The sequence below is a fragment of the Sus scrofa genome, chromosome 11 (genome assembly GCF_000003025.6).
Source record: "Sus scrofa isolate TJ Tabasco breed Duroc chromosome 11, Sscrofa11.1, whole genome shotgun sequence".
NCBI classification, from domain to species: domain Eukaryota; kingdom Metazoa; phylum Chordata; class Mammalia; order Artiodactyla; family Suidae; genus Sus; species Sus scrofa.
The window spans coordinates 5,042,640-5,055,522 of NC_010453.5; the positions used below are offsets into that span (position 1 = coordinate 5,042,640).

The 12,883-nt window shown below is 53.5% G+C and overlaps 2 protein-coding genes across 2 annotated transcripts in view; both read left to right on the forward strand.

Moving 5' to 3' along the window:
* POLR1D (RNA polymerase I subunit D) lies at window positions 1,635-3,282 on the forward strand. The gene is made up of 2 exons (XM_003357811.4): window positions 1,635-1,847; window positions 2,704-3,282. The coding sequence occupies exons 1-2, from the start codon at window positions 1,822-1,824 to the stop codon at window positions 3,077-3,079; spliced, it is 402 nt and encodes a 133-aa protein (XP_003357859.1). The 5' UTR covers window positions 1,635-1,821; the 3' UTR covers window positions 3,080-3,282.
* Window positions 1,721-12,883, forward strand: part of LOC106505238 — a 45,408-nt gene continuing 34,245 nt past the window's right edge. Inside the window, exon 1 of the mRNA XM_013980406.2 lies at window positions 1,721-1,847. Coding sequence (XP_013835860.1) covers window positions 1,822-1,847 — 26 coding nt within the window. The 5' untranslated portion in view covers window positions 1,721-1,821. The remainder of the gene's footprint in view (window positions 1,848-12,883) is intronic.

Genomic DNA, 12,883 nt, shown 5'->3' on the forward strand with positions numbered 1-12,883 from the left:
CTCTTCCCCGGACCTGCGCGGCCGGCCCCACACCGGGTCCGCGGCCCCGCAGCCCGGCCGGGCGCGGAGAGCCGGGAGGACGCTGCGGCGCCGCTCCGGCCGCCTCGCCGCCCCACACCCCTCGCCGCCCGCACCTGAGGCGCGGCCGGACCCGGCGAGCGGGCGCGGAGCGAGGCGGGCAGGGCAAAGTTACTCACTGGGGACGCGCGGCTTCCCGGCGCTTCCGGCTCCCGGCGCCGCAGCCCAGCGCCGGCTCCGCTCTCCGCGGCCCGCTGAGGGAGCGCGCGGCCGGCCGGCCTCCGCTCCGCCGGGAATCGCCGCCGCCGCTGCGGATTTCCTGGCAAGAAGCAAACTCCAGCCAAGACTTCACTTCTCAACCGCCCCTGCTGCCTTCCCCCGGGCGGACGCCAGGGCCGAGCCGCGCAGCCCGACACGCACCGGGGCCAATCGGCGGCAGCACAGGGCGGGAGGGGGGCGGGCCAGAGGGCGGCTCCGCCTATCCGGGAGCTCGGGGGGCGGGCCGGGCCGGGGCTGACACTCCGGGTTAGAGTGAGCCCGCTCCGCCCCTCGCCGCCCGCCCTCCCCACTCCTCGGCTGTCCCTGCCGCTCGCCTGATTCCCCAGCAGAAGACGCGCTCGGGAAGTGCCTCAGCGCTCACCGCCGAACGCTGCGAGGAGAGGGGAACAGCTGGGGGCGGCGGCGAACATCGAGGGGGATCGGGGGTGGGGTAAGGAGAACAGGTGGCGCAGGAAAGCAGAGCTGTAGGCGTGTTGGGCTGGATGACAGCGGGGGTCGAGGGGTAGGGAGCGGGGCTGGCCGGGGTGAGGAGGCGAGGGGAGCAGGAGAGCGTGGAAGGCAGAAGGATTATTAGCGAACGGGAACACTAGGGGGGCGGAGAGCGGAGAGGCGCGAAGGGAGAAGGAGGGCGGAGAGCTAGTCGGACGGTGAAAGGGGGCGGGGGCACCTGGGAACAAAGGTGAGAGGGAGGTTCCGCAGGTGAGGAGGTTTATGAGGCCAAAAGGGTAAAGGGGAAAAGGACGTCCCAAACGAGGCAGGGCGTACTCCAGGGAGATCCTAAGAAAGGATTGGGGGAGTGGGGATCGGGTGGAGATGGTTTCCTTCCAAACTCTCGCTCCTCCCCCCCAAAATAGAAAATGCGTGTCCTTTGACCCCGTTGAGGGGTGCAGCTGCAAGATTCCGGATGAGACAAATACAGTCTTAAACCCATCCTCTTCAGTTGTGAAATTCATCAAAGTGTGCTGATTAACTATAATTTAAGTACGTCGTCCCATGAGAGTCCCTTGGGGGGCAGGGGACCCGCCTGGGACTAACTGTGTCCCCCACAGGTCTAGCAGCAAGTCAGAAGGAGGCCTGATCCTCGCTCTAAGAAGGGGAGTTTGGGGGCCACAGGTAAGGCCCCGCCCCCTTCGCCCGCACCTGGAGGAAGGCACCGGGGGCTGAGCTCCGGCGCCCACCGGCCGGTGCCGGCCTTGGGGCGGGGCGGCAGCCGGACCCCACCCATCTCCCCGCTAGCCCTCCCGGGAGGACTTGCTCTGGGAGCGCAGGTGAGCGGCTCAGGCCTCGCCACGCCCTCCTCGCGCCGGGGGCGGGGCGGGTGGGCGGGGCCCGGGCGGAGCCTCCACGCCCCGCCCAGTGGCCGGGCCCTGCCGCGCCGCTGCGGCTCCTCCCCCCTCCTTCCGTCCGCGCTCCTTCCGTCGGTCCTTCCTTCCTTTCTTCCTGCTGCGCCCGCACGCTTCGCGGTATGGGGCAGAGCCTTCGGCGGGCCGGCACCACCTGAGGATCCCGGAAGCCGCCCCCGCGATGGAAGAGGACCAGGAGCTGGAGAGGTAACGGCCGGGGAGTGGGGGCAGGAGAGGCGGGCCGCGCCCTGCCCTGGGAGCCGGCGGCCGGCCGGGGCCTCAGCCTCCGCGGCCCGGCCTAGCAGCGAGGGCCTGGCTGGGAGGACAGGCGAGGAGGAGGGAGCGGTGGGCGCCAGGGTGGGGAGAGGGAAGAGGGGGCGGGAGACCTGGATGGTTTGAATGGAGGCGCTCAGTGCTCTAGATATCGAGGAAGGAAGACAAGTTGCGAGACCAGAGTTAACTGCCCACCCCCCGCGTTGGAAAAGCAAGAGGAAGCATAGCTAACGTTCCGAACCACGCACCGTCCCCTGTTACCGGAGCGATGGGATTGGTGTGTTGGTCGGGCCCAAGTCCCTCCTCCGTGTAGAGCGCTCTTTAAGCTACTCTGCGCTGAGTGCTTTTTCTCCCTCCTGCTTGATGACTCTTCTCAGACTTTCCTTTCTAGTTTCCTTACCTCCTGCACGTTGAGGAGCTTTAGTTTCTATTTTTATAGTCGCGTTTTCCCACGCCTTTCAACTCCCCTTCCATCCTCTGGCAGGGCCCACCCGTTTCTAATAATAGCCCTTTCTTGTGACTCTACCAAATAAGATTTAGCAAGCTTTTTTAACGACACTCCCCTCGTGGCCATGTGGAGGGCCAAATGGCGTAGGGAGAAATTGGAGGCGATAAATTAAATATTGGTAGAATATGTGGAGGCAGGAAAATAAAAGGTTCATGCTAACAGTTCTCTGTAACTGCAGTGCATTGGAGTAATAGCATGTTACCATTGTGATACCGTAGATGAAAAAAGCTAGATACGAAAGCATATTCAGTATGATCTCATTTTTGCAAAAAATGTGTGTAGAAAAATATCTGGATTGAAGACCCCAATGGCTGAAGGCGAGAGGAAGACAGCCCTGGAAATGGTCCAGGCAGCTGGGACAGATAGACACTGTGTGACATTTGTTTTGCACGAGGAGGACCATACCCTAGGAAATTCTCTTCGCTACATGATCATGAAGAACCCGGAAGTGGAGTTTTGCGGTTACACCACAACCCATCCTTCAGAGAGCAAAATTAATTTGCGCATACAGACTCGAGGTGCCCTTCCAGCTGTTGAGCCCTTTCAGAGAGGCCTGACTGAGCTCATGAATGTCTGCCAGCACGTGCTTGACAAGTTTGAGGCCAGCATAAAGGCATATAAGGATCATAAAGCCGGCAGAAAGGAGTCCACCTTCTAGTCCCTTATGCCCTGTCCAGGGAGGACTGACCTCTAGGAGACCGTATTGGTGCTGTGACAAAGCCCAGAAGTAAAAGTTTGCGATGACAACCTGGTCTGTCCTGCAGAAGAGCCTGCCTCTAGCTCTTAACCATTTCCGCTGTTGGAGTCCCTGCAAGAACCCTCTGTATTCTTCTAATAAATTCCCTCTTTCATTCAAACCGATTTGAGTGGTTTCCGTTCCTTTGTCCTGGAGGTTGACTATTTTAGGGTTGGTGTTTTGTTTTCCTAATTGAACCAACACTGAAAGTGAGGAAACCATGAGAAAATCAGGGGCCTAGACGAGGACTTGGATGCAGGGAATTAAAAGGAATGTGCATGCACAGCTGAGATCCGGGGAGCGAGAGCCGCAGCAGAGCCTGACGCCAGAGACACCGTGGATGGTTTAGAAAAGGAAGCTGGGAGTGAAGGAAGACTTGGCCTCTTCCTCGATGTTGTTTAGAAATTCATGAGAGAATCGCGTCCTTCGCTGCGACCGGTAGATGGGGCAAGGGTGGGGAATAATTTGAAAGAACTGTGAGAATTCTGGTTTCACGGGAGGACCTTCGGTGGCATCAGGTGCCATCTCTGTGGCAGCATTTCTAGGATAGATGCTGGCTTACTGCTTTAATTTCAGGACACTACTGTATTAGAGAAGGAGAAAACTGGGGTGACCAGGTAGTATTTTCAGCCCTTAGGCTGGTACCTCCGTCTAGCTGAGGCTTCCATCAGTGAAGCAGTATTTGAGGAGGAAGATTCTAAGAGAGGAAAAGGGTTTTTTGGAAAGCCTAAAATACTAGCGAGGCACCTGAAGAGCTGCCCTGTTTACCTCCTGAACCTTGTGTCTCCCACCTGCCCTCCCCACCTTGACTCTTAAATCACCCTAAGTATCTGTCAGCCTTTGAACCTGCGTACTCCACTCCCCAGTACCCTGAGAGGGGGCCTACCTTAACTCTGGACATCAGAGAGGCCCTTCCAGAGATTACAGGAGAGAAGGCGCTGGCTCTGCAAAAAAGGAAAGGTGGTCTAGGGAAGAGCATGTGCAAAGGTCCTGGAGCAGAGCACTAGCAGTTCGAGGAATTAATGGTATTGCAAGATTTCCGTATCTGTAGCATGGCAGGCAAGGAGGAGAAAGGCCTGCAGTAGCCTCGGAGGGAAGGTCTTTGGGGTGGTAAGGAGTTTGGGGGTGAGACGTCTTGTGAGTAACTGGTGCCAGTGTGGTGGAGTGGACTGTAGAGGGGTCAGGAGAGAAGCAGAAAAACCAAGAGTTGAAGTGGCGTGGAAAGGGCCCTAAGCTACTGTCTGAGGGGCAGACTGGTACTGGATGGCAGACCTCAGGAACTGGATGTAGAAGGTGAGGAGAGATGCCTCCTACCTTGTTTGGAGCCAAATTACTGGAACAGAAAGCTTCGAGGGGGAAACTGGTTGGGAGGTGGAGAAGGTGCCTGGAATCAAAAGTTCATTTGGAATGAGGTAGTAGGAGAAAAGAAATTTCTGCTGTCGTGGCTCAGCAGAAACGAATTTGACTGGTATCCATGGGGATGCGGGTTTGATCCCTGGCCTCGCTCAGTGGGTTAAGAATCTGGGGTTGCTGTGAACTGTGGTGTAGGTCGCAGACACGGCTCGGATCCCTCATTGCTGTGGCTGTGGTGTAGGCCGGCAGCTGTAGCTCTGATTGGACTCCTAGCCTGGGAACCTCCATATGCCGCAGGTGGGGCCATAAAGAAGACCCCCCGCAACAAAAAAAAAACCAGAAAGAAAAGAGATTTAACTCTGTGAGTTCTTGCCCCAGAGATGATGTCCATCCTTAAGAACTGGAGTATGACACAGGAGAGGGCCCAAGACCAAGGCCTGGGCCAGCTCAGTGTTTAAACTTTGGGTATAAGAGGAGCAGGTGGGGGAGTGTGGAAGCCAAGGCTTTCAAAGAGGGAGAATGATACCGAGGAGAGAAAAATGCAGGTTGGAAATAACAGGGGGAGGTCGTGGGGCAGCTGGAAGCTTCCGTGCCTAAAAAGGCTGTAACGTTAACACTTGTACAGAACATTGGCTCAGTTTGGGTTTTCCAATAAAGAAAATATACTGTGGGAGTTACCTGTTGGGGCTCAGCAGGAACAGATCTGACTCGTAACCAGGAGGATGCAGGTTTGACTTTGACCCCTGGCTTCGTTTCTCGGGTTAAGGATCCAGTGTTACCATGAGCTGGGGTGTAGGTCACTGATGCGGCTTAGATCTGTGGCTGTGGTATAGGCCGGCGGCTGCAGTTCTGATTAGACCCCTAGCCTGGGAACCTCTATGTGCCGCAGGTGCGTCCCTAAAAAAGCAAAAACGAAAAGAAAAAAAAAAAAAAAAAAGAAACTGGAGGCCCTTGGAGGCTAAATGTATGTGGGAGCAGGGATGGGTGGGGAAAGAGCCCAATCACCGGCAAGGCTGGGGAGCATTCTAAGGTAAAGGGAAGAGGCTCCGGAAAGCCAGTGTCCATGTGCGGGGACCTACAGGGCCGAGTGGGAGATGACTGCAAACGCGTGGGCGCCTTCCACAGTCCCGCCCATGAGGCGTCCCATGGGGACGGCCAACAGCGTTCGTGAAAGGATGTGTAACACCTAAGACCTACGGCCTCTGAGGAGGTGAAAGCCGGGTTTCATCAGCGGACAGAGGGGTGTGGCGTGGTGATGCTGGACTGAAGTAATGGACACAGTGCCCCCCCCCCCCGGGGGGGACCACCCGCCACATCTCATGGCTTCACTGCTCCCAAAGCAGTGATTGTCACCATGTGGCATGTGGCCTTGAATCTGCCTAGGGTAGCCGTAAACTCCCATTCATGCAGAAGCTAAAGGAAAACACAGGCCAGGCCAGGCCAGATCACCAAGAGTCACACGCACGTGGGCGGGATCTTGGCAACAAGTCTAGGCACCCGCGGGAAGGCAGAGTTAGTCTGTGAAAAAGTGAGGGAGCTCGCTGTGCATCATATTTATATAAACCGAGAAAACTTGATCCGTTTATCTGATTTGGCCTCTAACAGGGTTTCACTCTAACGAAAATCATATTAATGGTTCCAGCTCAGAAACTGTTCAGCTGTAAAGGACTGTGCCTTTTAAAGAGCCAATTATTAAGTAAAATGATTACGTACCAAAGGCTTTTAATATGTAATAATTTGAGTACTTGCCTACCATTTCCATTTTCAAAGCACTTTACAAACTAATTATTTATAAATTGCATACAGCCGTAACATCTAAGCGATCTAATTAGTCGTTACAATGCATAGATGCTCACAAAATCTCTGGTCGAGATGAAAGGTGTCTACCTAGAAGGTTGGTCCAACACTGTCGTTCTGACCCAAAGAGTGTGTGGCATTTCCAGAAATGTGAACACATACCAGGTTCTAGGCACCACCCCCGCTTCCCCGACCTTCTTTTGGTTTCCCTCAGACATGTTATTCAGAGGGAGACAGACGAGATACTAGACAAAAGGCATTTTTTGGTTGGCGTAATTGAGTCAGAGGCCATCTTTGTACGACCCTTCACACTGGGTGTCTGGCACATTTGCCCAGATCCACCAGTCTGCTCTCAAGTATTTTTGTGCTCACATTCTTAGTGTTGGTTTTTCTTTTGCCATTTGAAAATTTATTAAAAAAAAAAAAAAGTGGAGTTCCCGTCGTGGCGCAGTGGTTAACGAATCCGACTAGGAACCATGAGGTTGCGGGTTCGGTCCCTGCCCTTGCTCAGTGGGTTAATGATCCGGCGTTGCCGTGAGCTGTGGTGTAGGTTGCAGACGCGGCTCGGATCCTGCGTTGCTGTGGCTCTGGCGTAGGCCGGTGGCTACAGCTCCGATTGGACCCCTAGCCTGGGAACCTCCATATGCCGCGGGAGCGGCCCAAGAAATAGCAACAACAACAACAACAACAACAAAAGACAAAAAAAAAAAAAAGACAAAAGATGAAAATTTATAAACCACAGTTACTGTATGGTGCGTTTTTGTTTTTTTTTTTAATAATGAAATTCCTTCCAAACCTAGATTATTGATTGAGTCTCTAGACAGCAAATGTGTACCTCGTAATGGTACAGTCCTTGAGCTCTGTGTAGACGAGTAGATAAGAAATGTGTAGATGAGGAATGTGAGCCTGTCCTGAAAGCCATCTGATTTGGAGCCGGCAGACCACAGCTGAGCGCACGAGGAGGTAGCAGGTTGCTTCTAGAACCCAGTGCCCTAACGTGCAGAGTAGGGTGTTACCTACCAAACCCAGCATGGAATTGGTGAGGGATGCTCTCGAAGCAAAGATTGTTTTCATGGGCACCCACTCTGCCAGCTGCTGTCCTGGGTGCTGGACAAAGCAAACCAAAGGAGCCGTCTGCCGTCCATAACTCATGGAGCACTGAAGTAGGCAAACTTGGAAAAGAAATAGAATGTTCCAGGATGAACGGGTTTCCTCTTTCCCGGTGTAAAGAAGCCATTAAAGATTCTCGAGCTAGGGGATGCCATAAAGGTTTGGTTTTCTCATCCCCTGCCTGTGCAGGATGAGGAAGGGAAGGAAGTATCGGAAGACAGCAGCGGGTTAGGGGGCATGGGATAGTCCAGGTGCATTGTAAGGAGGGCACAGCTGTGGGCATGGGGGTTAAAAGATGGATACCAAAAAGCTGCTGGAAGAGAATTAAAATGACGTGGGGACAGTGTCTATAGGGGTGCAGGTGAGAGAGGCTGAGCATGACCCCCATCCATGTCTTTCACCCCTTTGTTTTCCTACCCCTCCTTCAGGACCAAAACCAGCACGGCAGGATTCACCATCTGCCCGCCCTGTCCTTGCCCATGGGGGCCCACCTGGCCTCCTTCCCTACCTGTCACAAGATGTGACTCCAGGGCTGTGGATGGAGGTGGGGAGGGGAACGCGGGCGGGCCGCGAGCAGAACCCCGGGGCGTGCTAGGTGCAGCCACGTTCAGATGCCGTCGGGACAGCAGGGAACAAACTGCCCCGCCTGCAGTATATTTTCCAAGGGCAGAATAGAAAGTACACGAGCATAAATATATACTGTAATTAAGGGATGATGTGACCAGGAATCACGGGGTTTGAGAAGGTGCGGGGAGTGTGAGCAGCGAGGTGACCTGTGAGCAGAAGGGAGAGAGACCAAGGAAAAATGAGAATATGCTCAGAATTTCCAGAAGGTGACCTTGGATTATGCAGCACCAATAAAGCAAAATTACGGCTTTTTAAAAGAATAAGCTGTCAGCCTTATGAGTGTAAATTTCTTATGAGTGCCTAAATTTCTATCACTTGTCTTTAATCTGTGTATGTATTTACCGACTTATATAGTAAAGAATTTTGAGTTATTGTAGGATATTGGAGGGTTGGGGACTGGCTACTAGATGGATGCGCATGAGGACAGTGGCTCTTCATTGTGTTTTTGGCATTTTTGAGAGACGCGTGTCTTTCTCAGAAGCAGAAGTGGAGGTGCCTGCGACCCTGCACGTGTTTGCAGGCTAAGGCACTGCGAGGCCGGACAGTGTGGGGCTGCACTGCTGGAATCACACTGCCTGTGTCTGGGTCTTGGCGCGGGACTTTCTAGCTATGCGACCTTGGACAAGCTGTGTGACCTCTTTGTGCCTGAGTTTCTTCATCTGTAAGATTTGGGGTAACAGTAACACTTAGCATAGAGGAGTGTTGTAACTATGAATTTAGGTGATAGAGTCAAAGGCCTGAGGACAGCATCGGGCCCATCCAGCGCGCTCTCAGTCAGAGTTAGCTTTTTTTTTGTTTGTCTTTTTAGGACTGTGCCTGTGGCACATGGAGGTTCTCAGGATACGGGTTGAATCGGAGCTATATCCACCGGCCTACACCACAGCTCATGGCAACGCCAGATCCTTAACCCATGGAGCGAGGCCAGAGTTCGAACGCGCAAGCTCATGGTTCCTAGTCAGATTCGTTTCCGCTGCACCACGACGGGAACTCCCAGAGTTAGCTATTGATGGTATTATTATAACATCATTCACTGTGCCAAGCACACTGTTTCATTCATATTTCTTCTAGGTGAAAACTTGAAAGCAAAAACCTTAGTGCTGTGTTATTTTTCTGTGTCCTCTGGCCCAAGGCAACACCAGAGTATAAAAATTTGGATGCCGTCAAAGGTTATCAGTCTGCTAAAGCCATTGCTCTTAAAAAAGAGAGTTTAAAAGAGCATTCCTGATCACTGGATGTGATAAAAATCGAAGATGAACAGCTCGTGTTTGTCTTCTTTCGGCAAAGAAATGAAGATTCCGGTGGAACATTCATAATCTTCCTCAAGCTTTAAGACAAAGGTTAAGCAGAAGACAAAGCAACTTCTGTAGCAGATGGATGCCTGGTTGGTGCCAGTATCTGAGTACTGAGTGCACGTCAGGGCTCAAGCTCCGTCCGCTAAGCATACCATGGCATGAAATAGAATATATTGGTATTTTGCTTACTGGTTCTCAGTAAATGCCATGTTCGTTACACAAGGCTCCTAATAAATGTTGCGAAGAAAAGCCCCCTGTGTGCTTTTCTGAGTGCACCCTGCAGACTGGGGCCAGACCTCAGAGCAACCGCAGCCGGCGCCTGGACCGCCTCTGTCCAAAGGCGGCCTCGAGGAAGTCACGCTGCCCGGGCATCCCGTCGGGCGGGACTGGGCCACTGGCTCAACGACTGTTGGGGGTTTGGAGGGGGTTTTCCGGGTGAAAGGGTTGAAAGAGGCTTTCGTGGGGCGTCTTTGAAGACAGCGCCGCGCAGAGGTGACGAGAGAGGCCTCTGAAGGCAGAGGGCCCGGTGTGGACCTCGGCTTTACTGCTCCCCGACGGGCAGACGGGAGAGCCGCGTAGCCTCTCTGCGCCTCACTGTCTTTATCCGTAAAACTGGCTGATCCAGTACCTACTTGGTCAGGTTACTGTGAGGAATAAATGCAGACTGAGTTCCCATTGTGGTTCAGAGGGTTAAGAGCCCAACCAGTATCCATCAGGATGTGGGTTTGACCCCTGGCCTTGTTCAGTGGGTTAAGTAAACAGCTGTAGCTGTGGTGTAGGCCGGCAGCTGCGAATACACCCCTAGCCTGGGAACTTCCATATACCACGGGTGCGACCATAAAAGGACCAAAAAGACAAAAAAAAAAAAAAAAAAAAAAAACCAACAAAGACCAACAAATGCAGTAAAGCACTAGCACAGTTCCCCGTGCAGTGAAGCACTCAGACGTCTGTGCCCTCTTCCCGCTGCCACGCTGGCTGCTGTTTCAGGCAGGCCGAGGGGCTAGAGCACGGCCTTCTGGTACTGGGTCTCGGGGACGAGTATCCCAGGGAGTCCTGCCCGTCTCTTCTTTCCACGTCCCCAGCTGGGACCATCTGCCACGCTGGCCTTCCCGCTTCTAGACCTGCCCAGCCTGCTCCTGTTTCAGTCCTGGCATTTCCTCTGCACGCCCCCAACCCTCTCCCCGGATCTTCCCACGGCTCCCTCTTCGCAGGCGTTTACGCAGACCACCCTTGGCCGTGCGTTGCTTCCCCGTGGCTGCCTAACAAACTGTCCTAAAACTGAGCCGCTGAAAGCGAACATCTCAGCTTCTGTGGGTCAGGAACCTAGTTGGAGCTTAGCTGGAGGAATCTGGCTCCGGACCTCTCAAGGCTGCAAGCAAGCTGGCATCTGGGCTGCAGCTGTCTCAAGGCCTGAACCCGAGTGACTTGCCTCCAGGCTCGCCCACTTGGGAGGCATCGGGCAACCCCCGGAGCAAGCCGTCTGGAGAGGAGGAGGATGCAAGCCAGAAGCCGAGGTCTCTGTTTCTGCCCTAACCTCAGCAGCCACGTCCCCTCTCTTCCGCCCTGTTGAGTCAGTCCAGCCTTCACTGAGGGCAGGGGTTATACACGGGCGGGAACCAGAAGTGGGGATCCTTAGGATCTAACCAGCCGAACCACCTGCTCCAAAATAACGTGCGCCGCAGCAGACAGACTCGGCTTCCTGCCCTGACCTGGCTTCATTCTGCCACAGTACTTCCTGGTAACCGACCTTATAGTGTGTATGTATCTGTTTATGTAACTCCAGTTGAATGGAGGCTTCCTGAGGGCAAAGGCTTTGTCCTTGTCTGCCAGTGTGTCCCCAGCACTCATACCCTCGCCAGGCACGCAGCAAGCTTTCATTAGTACCTAGTGAATGACTGCACGACTGAAGGTTGGTGCCTGGCTGCCACAGCCGGGACGAAGACGGGCAGGGGCACTGCCATTGTCTTGTACACTCATCAGCTGACACTTGCAGACTCAGCCACCACAGTAAATAGCTTAAAGAAGAAAAGAATTCTCTTTTTTTTAAGGTTTTTTTGGGGGCGGGGGGTGGACATGCCTGATTCCCTGGCCAGGGATCGAACCCACACCTCAGCAGCAACCCAAGGCTCTGCAGTGACAACACCGGATCCTTAACCCTCTGCCCCACAAGAGAAGTCCAAGAAAGAGAATTCCTGCGCGAAGCAAGGGAGCAGGCCCTCCTGGGTCTCTAGTGGGAGGGTGAGCTGAGCTGAGAACCTCAGGAAAGGCGCTTACAACTGACGGTCGGTCTCCTGTCTGTCTCCTCTGGGGCCAAAGGACGCACATCCCAGACCACCTGGTCCCGCACAGCTCTGGTGTCGTTTCTCCTCCTGGTCTAAAGTGCACGGTGGCACGTCTCCCGCTTAAGGTGGCTCAAAGGCCACTTTGATTCTGCAGTAACAACTGTATGGAAGGGCGACGTGGACCGTCCTTGGGAGCTTGTCCCCACGGGATTCTAAAAGTTGAGGAGTTCCGGGGACTCTGAGGTGGAATTCCAAGGATCTGATTGCGAGTCCTGCGGTTTTGTCGGTGCCGAATACAACAGCCATTTCCCGGCCTGCTGTCTGATAAATCTAGGCCATTTATTACAAGTAACACTGCTTTGGAAAAATACAGAATGTACGCATTTTTTTCCAGCAGGTTTTGTGTTTGTGTTGGTAGTGTTTTGTTTTTGTTTTTATTTTATTTTATTTTTTTTGCCACAACGTGCAATGGCTTGCTGTGGGATCTCTCAGTTCCCAGACTGAACCCAGGCCACAGCCGTGAAAGCACCAAATCCTAACCCTAGACCACCAGGCAGCTCCCACAGCAGGTATTTTTAAAGACCTGCCGTGGCCCAGGAACTAGGGAGGAAAGATGAATCGCGCTAGGTTCCTGCCTTCCCAGAGTTTGCAACCCAGTTGGACCAAAGAGCTGTGTTTTACTGAACGAGAGGAAAGGTGTCATTTTTTCTAACTCTTTCACCTTGTTCAAAACCATAGCCCCTCCCCCTGCAGTGTTTTTTAAATGTAGCACTTGCTGCCTTATAATATATTGCATTTACCTGTTGATTGCATTTATTCTGTCGTCTCTTTCTCCCGCCCCCAACCATGAGGGCAGAGATTTTTGTCTGTGTCATCACTGATGTATCTGTAACCCCTGGAGCTGAGCCTGACCCATAGTAAATGTTCAAAAAGTATTTATCATATGAATGAATAGAAGACAGAGACTCTGAACTTTTTGTTTTTGTTTTTGCTTTTTAGGGCTGCACCTGTGGCATATGGAAGCTCTCAGGCTAGGGGTCAAATGGGAGCTGCAGCTGCCAGCCTACCCCATCGCCAGAGCAACACCACATCCGAGCTGCCTCTGCAACCTACCCCACAGCTCATGACAACCCCAGATCCTTAACCCACTGAGCAAGGCCAGGAATCAAACCCACGCCTGTGGATACTAATCAGATTTGTAAATGGGAACTCCCTGTGCTTTTTTACTGAGTAGCCTAAGCGCTGAACTGGAATTTGTAAGCTTG

Coding starts and splice junctions, on each gene's coding strand:
- POLR1D (XM_003357811.4), top strand. CDS start 1,822: ATGGAAGAGGACCAGGAGCTGGAGAG. Junction 1,848..2,703: donor GAGGACCAGGAGCTGGAGAG/GTAACGGCCGGG, acceptor AAATGTGTGTAG/AAAAATATCTGGATTGAAGA.